The sequence below is a fragment of the Lissotriton helveticus genome, chromosome 5_1 (genome assembly GCF_964261635.1).
Source record: "Lissotriton helveticus chromosome 5_1, aLisHel1.1, whole genome shotgun sequence".
NCBI classification, from domain to species: Eukaryota; Metazoa; Chordata; class Amphibia; order Caudata; family Salamandridae; genus Lissotriton; species Lissotriton helveticus.
This window is the reverse complement of record NC_136065.1, coordinates 669,398,287-669,415,697: the sequence shown is the minus strand read 5'-3', so window position 1 is coordinate 669,415,697 and position 17,411 is coordinate 669,398,287. Positions and strand designations below refer to the sequence as shown.

At 43.3% G+C, this 17,411-nt stretch overlaps 1 protein-coding gene across 2 annotated transcripts in view; it reads left to right on the top strand.

Annotated features, from left to right (window-relative positions):
• Window positions 1-17,411, top strand: part of EIF4EBP2 (eukaryotic translation initiation factor 4E binding protein 2) — a 91,636-nt gene that overhangs the window by 31,201 nt on the left and 43,024 nt on the right. For both annotated transcript variants that reach the window (XR_013594768.1, XM_078643069.1), the window contains exon 2: window positions 17,017-17,193. Coding sequence is in view for 1 of the 2 variants with exons in the window: in XM_078643069.1 (XP_078499195.1) it covers window positions 17,017-17,193 (177 nt within the window). In the remaining variant the exon portion in view is untranslated. The remainder of the gene's footprint in view (window positions 1-17,016; window positions 17,194-17,411) is intronic.

The window sequence follows — 17,411 nt, the reverse complement described above, 5'->3', positions numbered from 1 at the left end:
GCGTAGGACACACACACCATGATGCTCAGATGGGGTACCCTGCCCATGTCGGGTGTGGTCTCTCTAAACCTGCTGTCAGCTGCTTCCCCTCCTGGTTTCATTGCAAAATATGAAGTTTCCTTACACTCCTTACCTCACTGTCCACTACTTCATGATAGGCCGGTGGAGGGTCGAAGCCTCCGCGCCCGCTGCGACTGCCCTCGCCACTGTCCCCACGAGGGCCGCCGCTATCCATGGGCTCATACCCGCCGTAGTCCAAGCCCGGCCGCTCGTTTGTGAGCAGCGCCACCGCTTCATTGATGTCATTTTTTGCCAAACGCAATGCTTTCCGGATGGCACCAGGGTCAGCGAATCCCATGCACAGCAGGGTCGTGGTATGCTGCTCTTCTTCGCTCTCCATGTCACCCGTGCGCACAATCTCCTGGCCACTCACTGAGCTCCGCACCTGACACTTACGCTCCTGCGCGCCGCCATCTTCCCGGCCCTCCCACTTCCTCCCACTACCTCCCTTTCGGTGAACAGAACGAAGCCACTGGAGCTGCCAATCTCTTGTCACGTGACCCGACAAAAACTGATGGAGAGCAGGGAGTAACATCGTGATGAGAGACATAGAAGTAGGACACAAAATAAGCACGTTACCCAAGGGCTCAGAGACTGGAAAATGCACCCCGAGGCAAATGCTGTGCTTTGGAAACTTAACTACGGATAGAAAAATAGGATATTCTATTTTTTTAAATGATGTGACCAGACACTGTTCGTGTTAAATTAATGTACATTTTTATCCGAAGAAACATCCCACTTCTTACTCATACCCTGCGGAGGACAGCCGGGTGGGGAAGGATGGGAGCGAGAGCACGAGACGGGGCAGGCAAGGTAGGACAGGAGAGATGAGAGAGAGGGACAGGGAAGCCAGAGAGGCGGGAGAAGCGAAGAGGTCCCGGGCCGCGCTGTGATTGGCTGACGTCACGGGGTGTCCCGGGCCGGCAGCCAATCACAGCGCGGCCCGGGAATGACGTCACGGGGGTGTCCCGGGCCGGCAGCCAATCGCAGCGCGGCCCGGGACAAAGGGGCGGGGCTTAAAAAAGCACCAGAAACGCCCCCGAATCGCGTTTTCGTGAGAGCGCGATTGACAGCCTCTGCTTCCCAATGGCTAGCCTCCATTTATGGAACTAGCCAATTGGAAACAGAGGCTGTCCTAACCTCACTACTAAAAACAATAGATTTCGACTGGGAGGGGCTTCGCCCCTCGCCAAAAGTCGAAACCTAAAAACCAGTACATCAGTTCAAAATATAGTACTCCAATTTTAGGTTTACAAAATTTCCCTAGAAGACCTGTTTGAAGGAGGATCTGGAGAAATGGCTTCTCTTGAGAAAGTAAAGAGGAAATTGAGTCAGTACTCTCAGGGCAGGCTTGGTCAACAGCCTTCTCTTTGCTCTCCCTCGCATTCTCTACACGTTCATCACCCATCACATTACCATATTCCGTTCCCCTTACAGCCACAGTTGATTCCTAAACTCCCCTTTCCATATGTCCAATTGTAAAATCCCCATTACTTTTCAGAATAAAATTAGCAGAAGAACTTTCAACTGATGGTAACTTTGAGCTTTATTTTCTCTTCATTCACATTACACTTCTGACCTTGCACCACTATTTACTACGCAAAAGTACAGTGCACTTTGACACACCAATAACATGTACATGAATCCGGAATCTTCGATAACCCTTTTGCACATACCCTGGGCATCCTAAGTAGCACACTATCACCTATAGCGTAATATTTTTTTCTCATTGTAGAACTCCATGATTATTTGCTGTAGATTGTAACTGCAGAAAACCCTTTTCCCTAAGGACTGTACCAACTTGCATGCAGACTTTATTCAACTAAGTCAATGAATCTCTGCCGCTCAACAATTTGATGAGTTTCCCCAGTGGTTGAATGTGGGCTATATGCACAGCACCAACTATCGACATATCTTAGCCAAGCCTATGTTAAGTGCAATTTGTTTCTCTTAATTATGTGAGTCCTCTTTTTCACAAGTCCATTTTGCAGAGTACTATGAAGGAAAATTGCAAATCTTGATTTTTAAATCAGCGAGAAATGTCTGCATCCTAGTCCAAACAAACTCCACCCTGTTATCTGCAACAGAGACTTTGAAATAATGCAAGGGGGTGCCCCTGTAACCCAATGAACCTGGGTGTGTTAGCAATTTAAGACCAGCATTGCTAAGCCAATAGGACTCGCCTATGGATTAGCTAGTGTCTTTGTCAGTTTCTTTTAACCCTGTTGTACAGCAGCATAGGTGAATGTTAGGAAGAAAAGCTGTGATGCACCCGTTGCTGACCACGAGGGGTATTGATTAGTTTCCTTAGTATGGGATTATTCTCGGCCTTCCTAAAAAACAGAACAGTTACTTATTTTACATCCGAGCTGAAGTTTTCTTTGTTGGCCTTGCATGAACACCACGCTAAAAAGGCTGCGAGGAGCAGGGAGCTCAGCGCAGTTTGCTTCTTTGTTTTATCTTGAAACCTGTTGGGTGACTTTTGAACTTTTTTTTTTCCTGGTGAGGCAGGCGGGGCAAGCAACTAAGATAGTGGTTGGATGGGGTAAGTGACAACAGTGGAGGGGCTTTGGTGGGCTGGACTAGCAGCAATGCAGGAGAAGGGTGAGGGGCAGGACAAGCAACAATGTGGGAGGGATGAGGGAGGAAATAGATAGAACATCAACTGACACACTATGCTGGAATGTAAAGAGATGGCCAACTACCCTTGGCACAGAAAACCTATGACATCTTTACCCTTCCTGGCTGCAGGACACTTCACATGCATAACTCTTAAATTCTAAATAGTCTTGGAAATACTTTAGCATGATGATGTTGTGCTTCCCGAATGCCATTAAATTAATGCTAGAACTTGACGTCATACTGCCTGTGGATAAATCTTTTAGATAAAATAGTGATAGGCGAGCCAGAATCAGCTATGTCGAAGTACCCATTCTTGTCCCGTAGAAAGTTCCTTTGATCCATTCCAATGCAACTACTTCTAGTATTAACATCAAATAGCTCACCCTCTTAAGAACCTCTTCAGCAAAACTAACCATACTTTAGCTTGTGATCCGCCCTTCCCTACTTTAGCAGAATGCTCAAACCATTTACAGTTAATTTTTCTCCCAACGGCTGGACAGTTGCTACAGTCACCCAAGTGGTATTTGAACGTGCAACACTAACACCTGCTGCCTTTCTTAAGGTCTGTTAAGGTGAGATTTCAGTAACTAAACCAGCATCCCTGAATGTGAACAAATTGTTCACTCAAATTTTGGTCAATGGGAGTCCTAAATTTGTACATTGATGTCAGTAGGTGCATGGCTGTTGTGAATCGGCTGTCGCTTGGCTGCCCTACTTCCTTATGAAGAAGTTGCCTTTCTGCTTGATAATTAGATCCTTCTTAAAGTGCCCTTCGTCCTTCATATGGTCTCAACGCTTATCCCCTGACCAAAGTCTGCAGATGCAGGTTCAGCCTCTGGAAGATTTTCAAATAGTGTTCCCCTCTTCACTCAAACAACTGAACAAAATAGCTTTCTTGTATTCTGGGTCAAACATTTTGACATCAGTGGCTACTAAATGGTTTTCAGATGGGTTGATTCATAATTTTCACATAAACAAGGGTTTCCCTGAGCTTTGCGGAAACAAGTTTGAAAGCGGAATATTTTGCACAGGTTATGCCATGGCAAAGCAAAAATGTCTAAGCTATTCTTTAGTAACATAGAACATCAGGTGTAAGTAACGGTAGGATACAAAGTGAATCAAAGGCTCTTGCTGCTGTATATTCATCAGATTCTCACTTTATATGGTGCGAGCCACTGTCTTTAATGTTTCTGCATGCTTTTCCAGATTGTGCCTCATGTTTATGCACTGTTCTGCTAATTAACTTCTCACCCTTTGCTACATCTGACATAATTCCTAACAGTACAGGGATATTCAGCAACATGCTAATGTGTTGACCACTCAAGATGGTATTGCTTTGTTTCACATCACTTGTATCCTGGTTTCATGACTGGATTCCCCCAAAATGGTTATCAGGTACCTGATGAAGCTGTACAGGAGTGCAGTAGACTTTGAAGACCATAACTTTGTTGCATCCACAAATTATTCAGTTTTATTCTCTGCAATTTACCTTTGTACAGTTCTCAAAATCAGAAATAACCATGCAAAATGCATTGCTCAGCCTGCTGAATCCTCTGCGTAGTTGAAATGTATCTGGTAAGTTAACTTTTCTATTCGACATAGCAAGAAGAGCCTGTTGTGTAGTGGTAATGAAACTTCAATTGTATAACGAGTGTATGCAGGTCATTGAGAAGAGTTGCCAAGTGACAAGCATTCACCAATCTTGAATGGATGTACATGCAGCTGCCGTGTCAGTTGTGTTGTCTACTGCTCTTCAAATAGGCCAGTTTCAGCCATGTTTCCAGGTGTTTGCATAGTGAACTGGTGACAAGGATAGCATGCCATGGCGATTCTTGAAGGAAACAATCTGTTGTGTGTATCTGGTATCCTGACACCATAACATTATTCTCAAGGTGAATAACAGTTGTGTTGGGAGCAATCCACGAGATTGATTTACGGATTGTAAGGAGCGAGCAAGACTACCCTTGTATTGTGAGGTCTTCGTACGTTTACATGTGTTACAATTTGTTTAATTGGCAAGACTGAGTTGACTGTTGGCAACGCTCATCAGGCTGCTGGCGAAGGCCTATTGGAATCCTCACAGCACGAGTGACGTTTAGCCGCAAGCAAACTGATCTGGGTGCCAACGGTGGGAGGCAGTTCTTACTGCCTCAATCAAATTCATTACTATGCTGAAAAGTTGTGGGGCAGAGGTCTGATGGCATCAGGCTGATTAACTTAGATTCCCTGTGCTGCACAGATAGTGAAGACGTGCAGAAGGAATCTGGTTTGTGTTAAAGGAGCGTTTATATTGGCTGAAAATGCAGGGTATGCTCTAGGAGATCTATGGACAACATTGGACTGCAAAGTAGAGAGCAAGTAGAGAGAATTGAGCGGTGTGGAAAATCTGCTCACAAGGTGAAAGTGTTTAACTGAGGATTGGCAGACATTGCAAGACAATTGGAATAACATATTTAAAAAAAAAAATCTAATTTTGAAAATGGTGACTACTTTTTTGTTTTGTTGTGTTCCATACTTTTAATTTGTTATGACTGTGTAGACAATATCCTTCCATGTTCTTGCAGGAACCAGGTCTTCCAGTAATGGACTGGAAAGAGTCCTTTGAAATGTATCTTGAAGCTGTTGACAGGGATGGGTTTGTAGCTAAAAGGAAACTAGCCATGGTAAAACAGTGTTCGAGGCAAGTGAGCTGTAAATCATATGCTTTAGCATTGATCACCATCTGGTGTTGGGTCCGGATGTTTGCACTTTGTTTTTGTTCAAAGAAGTCTTTACAGTCACGAGGTAGGTGACTTCTCCTTTCGGCGATAGTGCGCATGGGCATAGACTCCATCCCCAGATTGTTTTTTTCCGCCATCGGGTTCGGATGGGTATTGCTGCGGTTCAGTATAGTTTTCGAACCCGTTCGATGCGCAGTCCTCTACCCTCAATGGTATTGTCTTCGATCACTGTTTCCCATTCCACACGCCTACACTGAGAAAACATTCGATTGGGAACTTTAAGGTGGGTTGTTGGCCCTACTCGTGCTGACCACACCAACAGTTGATGGAACGGACTCCGTTCAAGCTATGTCCTGGGTGTTGTGCTAAGTTTCCATGCACCAACTTGCACGAGGTCTGTAACCTGTGCTTATTCCCGGAACACAAAGAAAAATCCTGCGTAGGATGGATCATTCTGATTTAAGAAGACCATCTGTGATAGTCTGGCTCGACGCCACAAAATGCAACGCAGCAACGTCTCCATACCAGACATCCTCTGTGAAGAACAATAACACCGTCCTGCCGCAGAAGCCGAAGAACTGGTCTCCGTGTCCGAAGCTGACCCCGACATGGAGGAAGACCTGAACGTCACTCCGGGTCAACTTACTGTGAGTACAGATCCCCATGTGCCCACTCACAACAAAGATAAGGCTCTGGTGCCGTCCTTGTGCTCCTGTCGACACTGAAAGCTTCAGATGCCCCGCCCTCCTGCCCGGATATGAAACCTAAACACAAGCCTTCTGGCTTGAGCCGGCCCCATTCTTGTGCCGAACCAACACCTTCGGCACTGAAACATAAACAGGTGCCACTTCCTACACAGTCTGCAGCAAAGAACCATTCAACACTGAAAACCTTGGAGCCGATACCCTCCAAAACAAAGGACTTGGAAACTAAATCGTCCAAGCCTCGGAGCCGAAACACTCCACAACTAAAAGTTCCGAGCCGACAACTATGGCACCGAAAAGTTCAGAGCCGAAACATACCACTCTGAAGACCCCACAGCCTAAACCGGCTAAAATTAAGCATTTGGATTAAAAACACTCTGTACCCAAAGACACTGAGCCCAAATCTTTGATGCCGAAATCCACTCCTAAAGGAACAGATACTCCTTCCAAGGAACTTCCATCCAAAGACACACTTCTGGAACCAAAACAAAAAAGCCTTCGTATTGAACCAAAAACAGGACACCTTCTGGCTACTCTTCCTAAACGGAAGTTAGACCTCCCACAGGATGTCCCTATACCTATGAAGAAAGAGATATGGGTACGAACGCTTCTCCCCCTTAGATGCCTCCCTCTCCTCCTCCTATTTCCATACACATTACACCTTCAAACTCACCACCTCCAATGTCACCTGACTCACAGGATTACTATTTTGGGGATGTGAATGGGGATGACTATCATACCCCACAAGATCCGGACATACCACATGACACTGATCCCTGGGATGATAAGTATCCAGATCCTACTGACCCTGACGTGTATCCCTCCAGACTTCCCCACCCCCCACCTGATAACATTGGCTTTACTCAACTTATCAACAGGGCTGCCCAATATCACGGGGTGGAACTACAAACGGACCCTATAAAGAGGATTTCCTGGTAGAAACGTTCACACACTCGCAAAGGTCTATGTACACCCTACCCATGCTCAAGGGCATGTTTTGTTAAAACATACAGACGAGGTATTCAAAGACCCGGTTAGAGCAAGATACTGACACCTAGGGTGGATAAAAAATACAAGCCCGCTCCTACAGACCCTAAAAAGCCAGTTACTGTTAGGCTCTCTTATTGTTTCTAACACCCGCAAGAGAGCTAACTCTTAAACTACAAGCGACGCACCTCCTCCGGAATCAAAACTTATTGATGCCTTTGGCAAGAGTAGCTTCACAGGGCGACAGTTATTGGCGTATTGCCAATGCTCAGGCTCTGTTAGCACGCTACGGCAGGGCCCATTATGATGAGTTGGAAAAACTCATGCAACAATTACCAGAGGATTATAAAAATAAGACTCATCGCCAACACTTCAATAAAATGCGCCCTAGATGCAGCAGACACAGCTTCTCGTGCTATCAACACTAGCATTCTGTTGCGGACACACGCTTGGCTTCGAATCTCTGGATTCAAGCAGGAGGTACAATCCTCCATACTTAATCAGCCCTTTGATAAAGTGCATCTTTTCGGGCCAACAGTAGATACTTCATTAGAAAAAATTAAGAAAGACACTGAACCTGCTAAATTCATGGCAGGGGGTTCCTCTCTTCGCTCCTTTTACGGGGGTGGCTCAAACACCGTCAGGAAATCCCTCCTCTTACAAAGGGAACAAGCAATCTAACTCCTCCAGAGGCTATTTTCGAGGAGGTTACAGAGGAAATAAGGGAAGAGGCAGAGGTAACTCCACCTGCACTCCCCCTGCCAATAAACAGTGACTTTCCTCCACTACTCCCCCCATCATTCCACTTCTGTCGGGGGACGTCTCAGTTCCTAGCTGTCTGGGAGCCAATCATCTCAGACAAGTGGGTAATACAAATTATCCATCATGGTTATTGCCTGGAACTTACCAGTACTCCACCAACAATCCTTCCGAGACAGCGTGCAATGTCACCAGAACACCTCACCCTGTTAAAACAAGAGGTCCTCTCTCTGTTAGACAAACATGCAAAAGAACCGGTCGAAGTCATCAAAGGATGTGAGTGTACTCCTTCTACTTTTTGATTCCGAAAAAAGACTGCTCCCTGAGGCCCATATTGGACCTCAGACAACTAAACCTCTACATTCAATCGGACCACTTCCACATGATCGCCCTTCAACAGGTGATCCAATTGCTTCAGCAAGTGGACTTTCTTTCCACTCTAGATTTAAAGGACGCCTACTTCCATATCCCATTCACCCAGCTCAAGGAAATATCTCCGGTTCGTGGTGGACGGACATTACCAATTCAAGGTCCTCCCTTTCAGTGTAACTACTGCACCAAGAGTCTTCACCAAATGTCTAGCAGTAGTCGCAGCTCATTTAAGAAGACCACACATTCACGTCCTCCCTTACTTGGACGACTGGCTAATAAAAGCAAAGTTGCAACACAGCTGCATACACCACACTCACAAAATTGTTCCGCTGCTTCACGGGTTGGGTTTCACGGTCAACCTCACCAAGTCTCATCTTCAACCCTCTAATACGCAAGCATACCTAGGAGCCACAATAGACACTTGCAAAGCTCTAGCGTACCCCAACCCAGTCAGAATACTCTACATGCAAACCCTAATATCACAATTTCAACCGCAGCATTCACTACCAGCCCGAGTGTTTATGCAGTTGATCGGAATGATGGCATATTGCATTCTAATTGTTCCTTAGGCAAGACTCCAAATGCGTTCCCTACAGGAATGCTTAGCACATCAGTGGAACCAGGCTCAAGGTCAGTTAACAAAGGTCAGTTAACCAATCTGGTGTTGGTGAGCGGCTGCACTCCTCGCTCTCTGCAGTGGTTGAATACACAAAACCTTTCTAAGGGGTGGTCATTGGTCGACCCGGGTCCACCGATAGTGCTCGCAACAGACGCATCCCTCACTGGTTGGGGAAGCTCATCTTTAAAAACATGCCATTCAAGGCATGTGGACTCTACAACAAAAACAACTCCACATAAACCTTCTGGAGCTGCTAGCAATTTTTCTAGCATTGAAAGCCTTTCAGATTAATCTAGTAATCAAAGCTGTCCTAGTTTGTATAGTCATGACAGCAATATACTACATACAAAAACGGGGGGGGGGGCACTCTCTACAGCTTTCACAAGTAGCTCAAAGCATATAGAGAAGGGCCATACCTAAAAAAAATATATATCTCCTAGCAGAACATCTCCCAGGAGTAAACAATCACATTGCGGGTCTCCTCAGTCGTCAAAGACAGCAGATCCATGAATGGGAACTACACCCTCAAGTTCTTCTCCCATTTTCTCAAATGTGGAACTACCCAGAGTTAGATCTGTTCGCCACACACCAACGCAAAATGCCCTAACTTTGTGTTCAGGTATCCACACCCATTGTCCAAAGGCAATGCGCTATGGATCAATTGGTCAGGGATATTTGCTTGCTCTTTTCCACCTCTCCCGCTAATTCGATTACTGGTTCGGAAGCTCAAGCAACATTCCCTCACAATGATCCTAGTTGCTCCCACATGAGCTTGACCACTCTAGTTCACAATCATGTTGGAACTATCAGTAGTCCCCCCCCCCCCCCCCCCCCTCCCCATCAAAAACTACACCTCTTCCCCAAGCTTCTCACTCGGAACCAAAAAGAGATAAGGCATCCAGATCCCAGTCAACTCATCCTTGCAATCTGGCAACTGAAGTCAGTTTGGCTACCTTAATCTCCCGCCAGACTGCATGAACGTCATTAAAGAGTCTAGACGCCCTACTTCAAGAACATGCTATGCAGCAAAATGGAAACGCTTTGTCATTTATTGTAATAACAATGAAATCAATCCACTTGATGCTTCAATTAAAAACATAATTTACTATATTTTACACCTACAATGGACTAACTTAGCATATACATAAATAAGACTGCATCTTCCTGCAATAGCAGCTTACCTACCAAACGGACAACAATTGTCCTTGTTTTGTGTACCCGGTATCAAAGCTTTTATGGAAGGACTCAAAAGAATCATTCCTCCTAGACTTCCACCATCTCCTGTGTGGAATCTTAATGTAGTCCTTACAAGAGTCATGGGCCCACCATTTGAGCCGTTGCACAAATGTGAACTACAATTTCTAACATGGAAGTGAGCCTTCCTCATAGCCATCACATCTTAAGAGAGTTGGTGAGCTCCAGGCACTAACCATACAAAAATTTTACAAATTCACTAAAATAAAGTGGTTCTTAGGAATAACACCAAATGTTTACCCAAAGTTTTTTCTGCCTTTCATCTCAACCAGTCTGTTGAATTACCCCCAACCAGACTCTGTGCTCTTAACACATTAAATGTGAAAAGAGCATTACTTGATTACATTGAAAGAACTAAATCTTTTAGGAAAACCAAACACAACTTTGTTGCTTTTTCACCACCTCATAAAGGCAATCCTATATCAAAAGCAGGTATTGCACGGTGGATAGTTAAGTGCATACAAATATGCTACGTTAAAGCTAAACGCACATTAACAATTCCACCTAGAGCACACACTACACGCACACTAGGGGCTTCCATGGCATTCTTAGAGAACATACCCTTAGATGATATTTGCAAAGCTGCAACATGATCTACACCACACACATTGACAAAACACTACTGGTAGATGTGTTAGCAAGACAACAAGCTAGTGTGGGCCAGGCTGATTTAACCCCTTCCATGCTAATGTCAAGGTCAGCTCGTCATGCAGTGCACTGGAGCTGTGCTTATGACGAGCTGACCTTGTCATGAACAATGGAAAATCTGAATTTCAGCACCCAGCGGGAATTGCCTTAACACCAATGTGGTTAAGAACACTATTCCAAACCACTGCAACAGATACAGGTTAGCCACCACTTGGAAGTAACTGCTGTACAGTCTATGCTAAAGCATAAAATCTACAGCTCGTATGCCTTGAACGGAAAATGCTACTTACCCAGTATGCATCTGTTCTTGGCATATAGAGCTGTAGATTTCAACAAGAATTCACTAGAATAGGGATGCACACTTTTTTTTTCTCTTTTTCCACTTTTCAAGTTTTATACAAATGCGTCTCTGTGAAGCGTGCCGTTTGGCATGGCACCATGCCCACATGGTGCCTGGGTCAAGGAGTTGGGCGGAATGAATTGTGAGTGAGATTGTGTGCTTGGGCGTAAGCTAATTTTGTAGGGAATAGGGAAATCGGGTAATGTTGTGTGAATGTTGATAGTTATGGTGTGAGAGTTGGTATGATATATTTGATATGTATATGCGTGAGAAAACTGTGTTGATAGTGCAGTATGGAAACGTGGTAGAGAAGGAGGGAGTAATAGGAACAACCGGCGCGGATGTCTGAGTGGTGTTGATTCTTTGAAGCTGGGGTAAGCCATAGAGGAATTTGGTCGGGTGGGAGGGCGATTCTGGAAGGAGTAAATTATGGCAGGATGTGGGGGCAGTTAAACATGGGGACTGTATGTTAATCCCGTTATTAAGCGTAACCGTGACTACAGATAAGTTTGACCAATGATATGGTGTGTTGAAAATGAATTGAGTATTAATGCATATGTTTGATGTTGTAAACTTTGAATGGTAATAGTCGGTATTTCATTTGTTATTCTAGTGACCCCTGATGAAGGGCACGAGATGTCCGAAATGCATTGGGTATTTTAAATAAACTCTACTGTCTGACAAATTGCTCTACTCGTGTTCTGTGCAAGAGGTTCGGATGGCCCAGCCGTAACATGTGAAATTTTGTAAATTGGCAAATCCACTCTGCGTGTGGGAGAAGTTTGAATAACAGTGTGCATCAATTGGATTATAATAGAATACATGGATATATTCTGAACAGTTGTTTTATTGTCTGCACTCTGCTACTTCAGTTGTATGTTTGGCGGGGGCAGCAATGCGCCCCCACCTTTTGAAATAGAGCTGAAGAGCCATATGCCCCCACCCGCCTCCCCGGGTACCTAGGTCTGTTGTAGTATTATCTTACTTGGATAAACTACACATAGACATCTTTCTACTTTTAACTCAATCACCCTTACAGCAAAACAATCTGGGTATGGAGTCGATGCTCATGCGCACTATCACTGAAAGGAGGAGTCACCTACCTCGTGACTGCTAAGACTTCTTCGAACAAAAGCAAAGTGCAAACATCCGGACCCAACACCAGATGGTGATCTATGCTAAAGCATATGGCTCTACAGCTCTATATGCCAAGAACCGATACATACTGGGTAAGTAGCATTTTCCTTAAGTGTGGAAGGAAGAAAGGGTTTAAACTCTACTTGTGAGTCTGTGAGGGTAAGGACGGCGATGGGTTGAATGTAGATGAGGAACCTGGTGAAGATTATTTAATGCTATGGAGGCTTTTGAAGAGTTTTGGCAAGAAAGTAAGCATAGTAGTGGAAAGGCACAAGTTTTAATCTTGTGCCCAGTTACCGAGGGAAACTATCGAACAGTGCATGACAAAGTTAAGGACTCTGCAGGTTCTTTTAAATGTATAGATTTGCATACGATTATTGGAGACCAGATGAATAACAGAACAAGTAATATGAAAATCCAGTAAAACCTATTGGGACAGAATGATCCTTTGTTGGAAAGGGCCATCAACATAGCACAACAAATTGAAAATGCACCTTAGCTCAAAGAATTAAATGAGGGTAAAGAAAAAAATCAGATCGATGATGGTAGAGATGTAAATGTTAAAAAAATCTGAGTCCAAGCATAAATCAGTGGGGCTAAAATCGAGGGAAGTAGTGTGGTAAGGAAAGTGTTTCAGATGTGATAGCATGCAGCATTTAGCTGAATGTAATGCATTTCCTGCTGCCCAAGCCAGGTGTTTCAAGTGCGGGAAGCTATGGCATTTTTCCAGAGTGTGCAAAATGAGTGGCATGTATAATGGTAAACACAGGATATCAAAATGAAGACTAGGATATAGGAAATGGTGGAGACCTGGATATTGATGAGGTAGAAGTTTTGGTAGTGTGTATTTTTATATGCAGGAGGGTGAAATAGCTTAGAGATGTGAGATTTACTGTCCACTTAAATGCACTGTCAAGGTGAATGGCGTGGAGGTTCCTAAGTGGGCAGATGTTCCACATACCCATTAATCGATAAAGCTAGTTGGGAGTATCTGCATTATTGTGATTTAATACACGCTCGTTAGCCCTTTCAGCTTTAAGTTGGTCTTAACCCAAACCTTTTTGTCTTCAACCTCCTATTTTTGCTGAATTTGTTTTTGGTGACCATAGGACCATGTACACTTTACCACTGCCAACCAGTGCTAAAGTGCATGTGTGCTCCCCTTTAAACATGGTAAAATTGGCATATTTCATTTACTGATGAGTCCTTTATAGATTGGTGTACCATATACTGGGCCTTTAAATTAAATGCTACTAGTGGGCCTTCAGCACCTATTGTGCCACCCACATTAGTAGTGCTGTGTACTCCAAGACTGCTTAGCTGCACCTGGAAGGACGACTTTACTGTCTAGAGCCTACGTTCGGCCCTCAGAGGACTGCCTTGCTTCTACACTTGAACCCAAGGCGTACCAGCGTGACTCCATGGGCCTTGCCTCTGCGTGTAATTATTTTCAGAGGGTTATGCAAGAAGTGCTGCAAGGATTATCCAATGTTGTATTTTTTTCAAGAAGATGTATTGGTCTGATATTTTGATAAGGAACAACATAATTTGGTTTTTGGAAAGAATGTGGAATAGAGTTGGTAGCAAGCTGGGCAAACTGTAGAATTGTAAAAGTTCAAATTTGAAGAAGACTGTGGAATATTTAGGACACATTATCTTCACAAGGTGTCAAGCCTAAGTTAATTGAAGCCAGTGAGAAAGCACCTTCACTCTAAGACAGAGCAATTAAGATATTTTTTAGGATTAACTGAGTATTACTCCAAATGTGTTAAACATTTTTCTGAAAAGGTGCATGTCTTACGTTCCCTTATAAAAAAGGAGTAAAGTAGGAGTGATCCGAGAAATGGAAGCAAGCTTTTGACAATGTAAAAAAATCTCATCAGTGCTGATTTATTGAAACCATTTGATCTAAATGACCACTCCGTTGTGGTGACATGCCATTGGGTATGGTCTGAGCTGTATGTTAGCAAGTGCACAGTGACCTGAAAGGGGTATGAAATTCCTTTAACTGGATTCCTAGCACATATCGATTGGGGTCAAGGACAACAAGTGTCCATGTTTATTTTGTCCTTGGGACAAGAAGGCCCAACCCATTGCAGCACAAGGTTTTGCTGCCAGTTTACAGTACCACATTATAGATCAAAGAACAGCATTGTCTGCAGTTAAGGTAATATTTGTGTCCCCATGTTAATGGTGGTTGAACTTTTATTTATGGTTCATTAATACAAAGTCTTAATTATTAGGGTGAGTGCTCAAAGGAAATGCTGTAAAAGTGTTGAATACACTACTGACCATGGTTCCAATGTAAGTTTAACAATATGAGGCTACATACAAAGCTCCCAGAATGATCTCGAATTAGATGCAATATCTGCAGAAGCTTGAAAGTAGGATTGATCCTTTGCTTTCAAAATAAAATGTTCACCCGAAAAATGTAACTAGGGAAGAAAAAAACATTTTGATAAATACTGTGATATTGTAGGTAACATTTCTTTCAGCATCATTTAGTAAAATATGTTGATGCATGCAAGTAATTAAAAAAATATTCATCGTGGAAATCAGTTAAACAAGATAATGGGAAACATGAAAATAAACAAGCCTTGGCAAAGCCAATGGGTCTGATATTGGTGGTCAGCATTTTGGTTTTGGCAATGCGGGTCTTGTTTCGATATGGTTTTTGTAAAACCTTGTGGGAGTTGCCAGGCCCTCACCACTATAACAAACATTGGCAAATAGTAGGGTTTACTCCAAGCAGTACTTGCCACGTTAGTCCCTGACACTGAACAAAACTACTTTGTGTGCCGATATGCTCCTTGTGAAACGGCAGAAGCCAGTCGATGGAAAGAGCGAGATATAGACTTTTAATACCAACAAAAGGTCTTGGTTAAATCCATACCCAATTAGGGGCCCAATTCTTACGGTCACTAAATTGTACCCTTGGCACATGTCCTTTCATTTGTGCAAATTTACAGCTTTTATAAATTAGCAAGAATTTACAGTAGTAGGCCAGGAAATAGTACTCCTAGAAAATGTTTGAACTACTTTTTAGTTACTGCAAACCTTGCTGGTGTAGATTTGCCCATACGAAAATCTTAGCGTTTACAAATTCACTTTCCCTCCAGCCTCTTATGCCATTATCAGGAGTACATTTCCATCCTTTCTCAGTATGGGAAAAGATTAGACAAGAGCCTTTGAAAACCCCTAAAACATGAAATTGTGTATGTTTGCACAGACTCAAAAGGGCATTCCAATCCTGGAACTATTGTGGAAGGCTACCACCATCCCCAGTATGTAGATATGTGGAAAGGTGGTAAAAGAAGGAAATTGCTAGAATTCAAATTCTACTATAGTATGATCCCTGGCATAACCAGAAAGGCTAATACCAGAGCTTTCATATCAGTTTGTGCCATAACCTGTCACTGCACTACGTGGCACCAAATGGACAAGTGGATTTTTTTTACATGACATGTATATTTATGAAGCAACCTGTCCCACGAACAAGTATATATTTTCTTAAATTCCACACCCCTCGGTTGTGGCATTTGTCACATCACATGCTTTGAAGTTAGCCGAGAGCATACTCCGCTATTAACAGCTGTGCTGGCGTACTGGTGGGGTGTGCAGTACTTCAGAACCTATATATTTTGAACAGATTTTGAATTACGCACAGATCAGAGTGTTGATTCACTTGTTCACTGCGAGAGGTGCTGGGAAAGCAACACCAAACATAGCTAAATTGATGTATCATTCGCAGGAATTTGTTTACCATTAAGTATGTGCCAGGATCTAAAAATATCATTGTGGTTTGTTAACCTCTTGCATCTGTGTGATAATTTGCAAGAGATTGATGATTGGATGGTGGGTTTTGAAGGCTCGCAAGTCTTTTCTTAACCGGAGTTATATTGGGTTTATTCCTTTAGGTTAAATCCCTTGTTCTTTAATTCTGGCAGTGGAGGGTGGGAAACTTGGGCAGCTGTGAAAGAATTTTCAACTTATTGCAAGCACAGTTGTTGGCTGAATGGTGTAACCTCTGCATACGCTTCTCTCATAATGTTGGAAGGTCCGCTTCCAGTTTTTGATATAAATGTCCTGTTCAGGATGAATTTGGTTTTAAGTTGAAGTTCGTAGCTGAGCAGTTTCGTTAAGTTTACTTTGTTTGACTTCTGTTCTTCTCCAGTTGATTAGTGGGCCATTTCTGAAGTTTAAATGATTGTGACCTAAACACTCCACTATCTAAAGTGTACATACCAATTTCCTACAGGTGAATAAACTGAATGGTTGATTGTTGAATGACTTACTTTTTTGACAAGTGCCTCTTTCATAAAGTAGGTCTCTGCTTTCTATTGAATTTTGATGCTTTCCTACTGATGCTCTTTGGAGATGCAGTTTTTATACAGCTGAAGTGACTCTCGTACCAAGGTTAAGCAATATGACTAGATTTACGTCCATGGGTTTGCGCAAAATTCCAGATCTGAAACTTGAAGGCATAGCTGTTTCAAGTTTATCTTCAGGTTGAATTGAAGTGAACGTTGGTGATAATTCAGAATGAGCACCTTAGTGTTTATAATGCATGTTGCACTTTATATAAACAGTAATAAAATGTAATGCCTGTTACTGGAAAACAATGCCACTTGAGCTGTTTTGCTCAGAAACAACCCAGGTGCTACTTAGAAATATCAGAGGCAAGCCTACACTGACCGTTGTTAATCATGTACTTTGCTTATTATCTTGTGAGTTTTGTTGGGTATTTTGAAATTGTAGGCAGCATACTGACTGCCTTTTTTGGGGTCTTTGTAGGTACCAGAATAATCTACGACCGCAAATTTCTGTTGGATCGTCGTAACTCGCCATTAGCTCAGACACCACCACGTCGCCTGCCAGATATCCCAGGCGTTACCAACCCTACCACGATTGCTGAGGAGCCCAAAGTGGAAACAAATAACATTAACAATCATGACGGAAAGCCAGCCATTGGTAAGATTTATGAACATGGTCAAACCCCTTTAGATACCGATTGCACCCATAGTTGTGAAGCAATAGCATTTTGTTTTGTTCTGGTTATGTTTTGTGAATTGGAACATTCCCCATGTCATCTGAAATGTTGGAAGGGAATGTTGTCGGTGGGTGGTGGCAGTTGGAGCACCTGGATGGTGAAACGTCCGTTTGGTGTTGCTAGTCTGCCCTCCTAATAA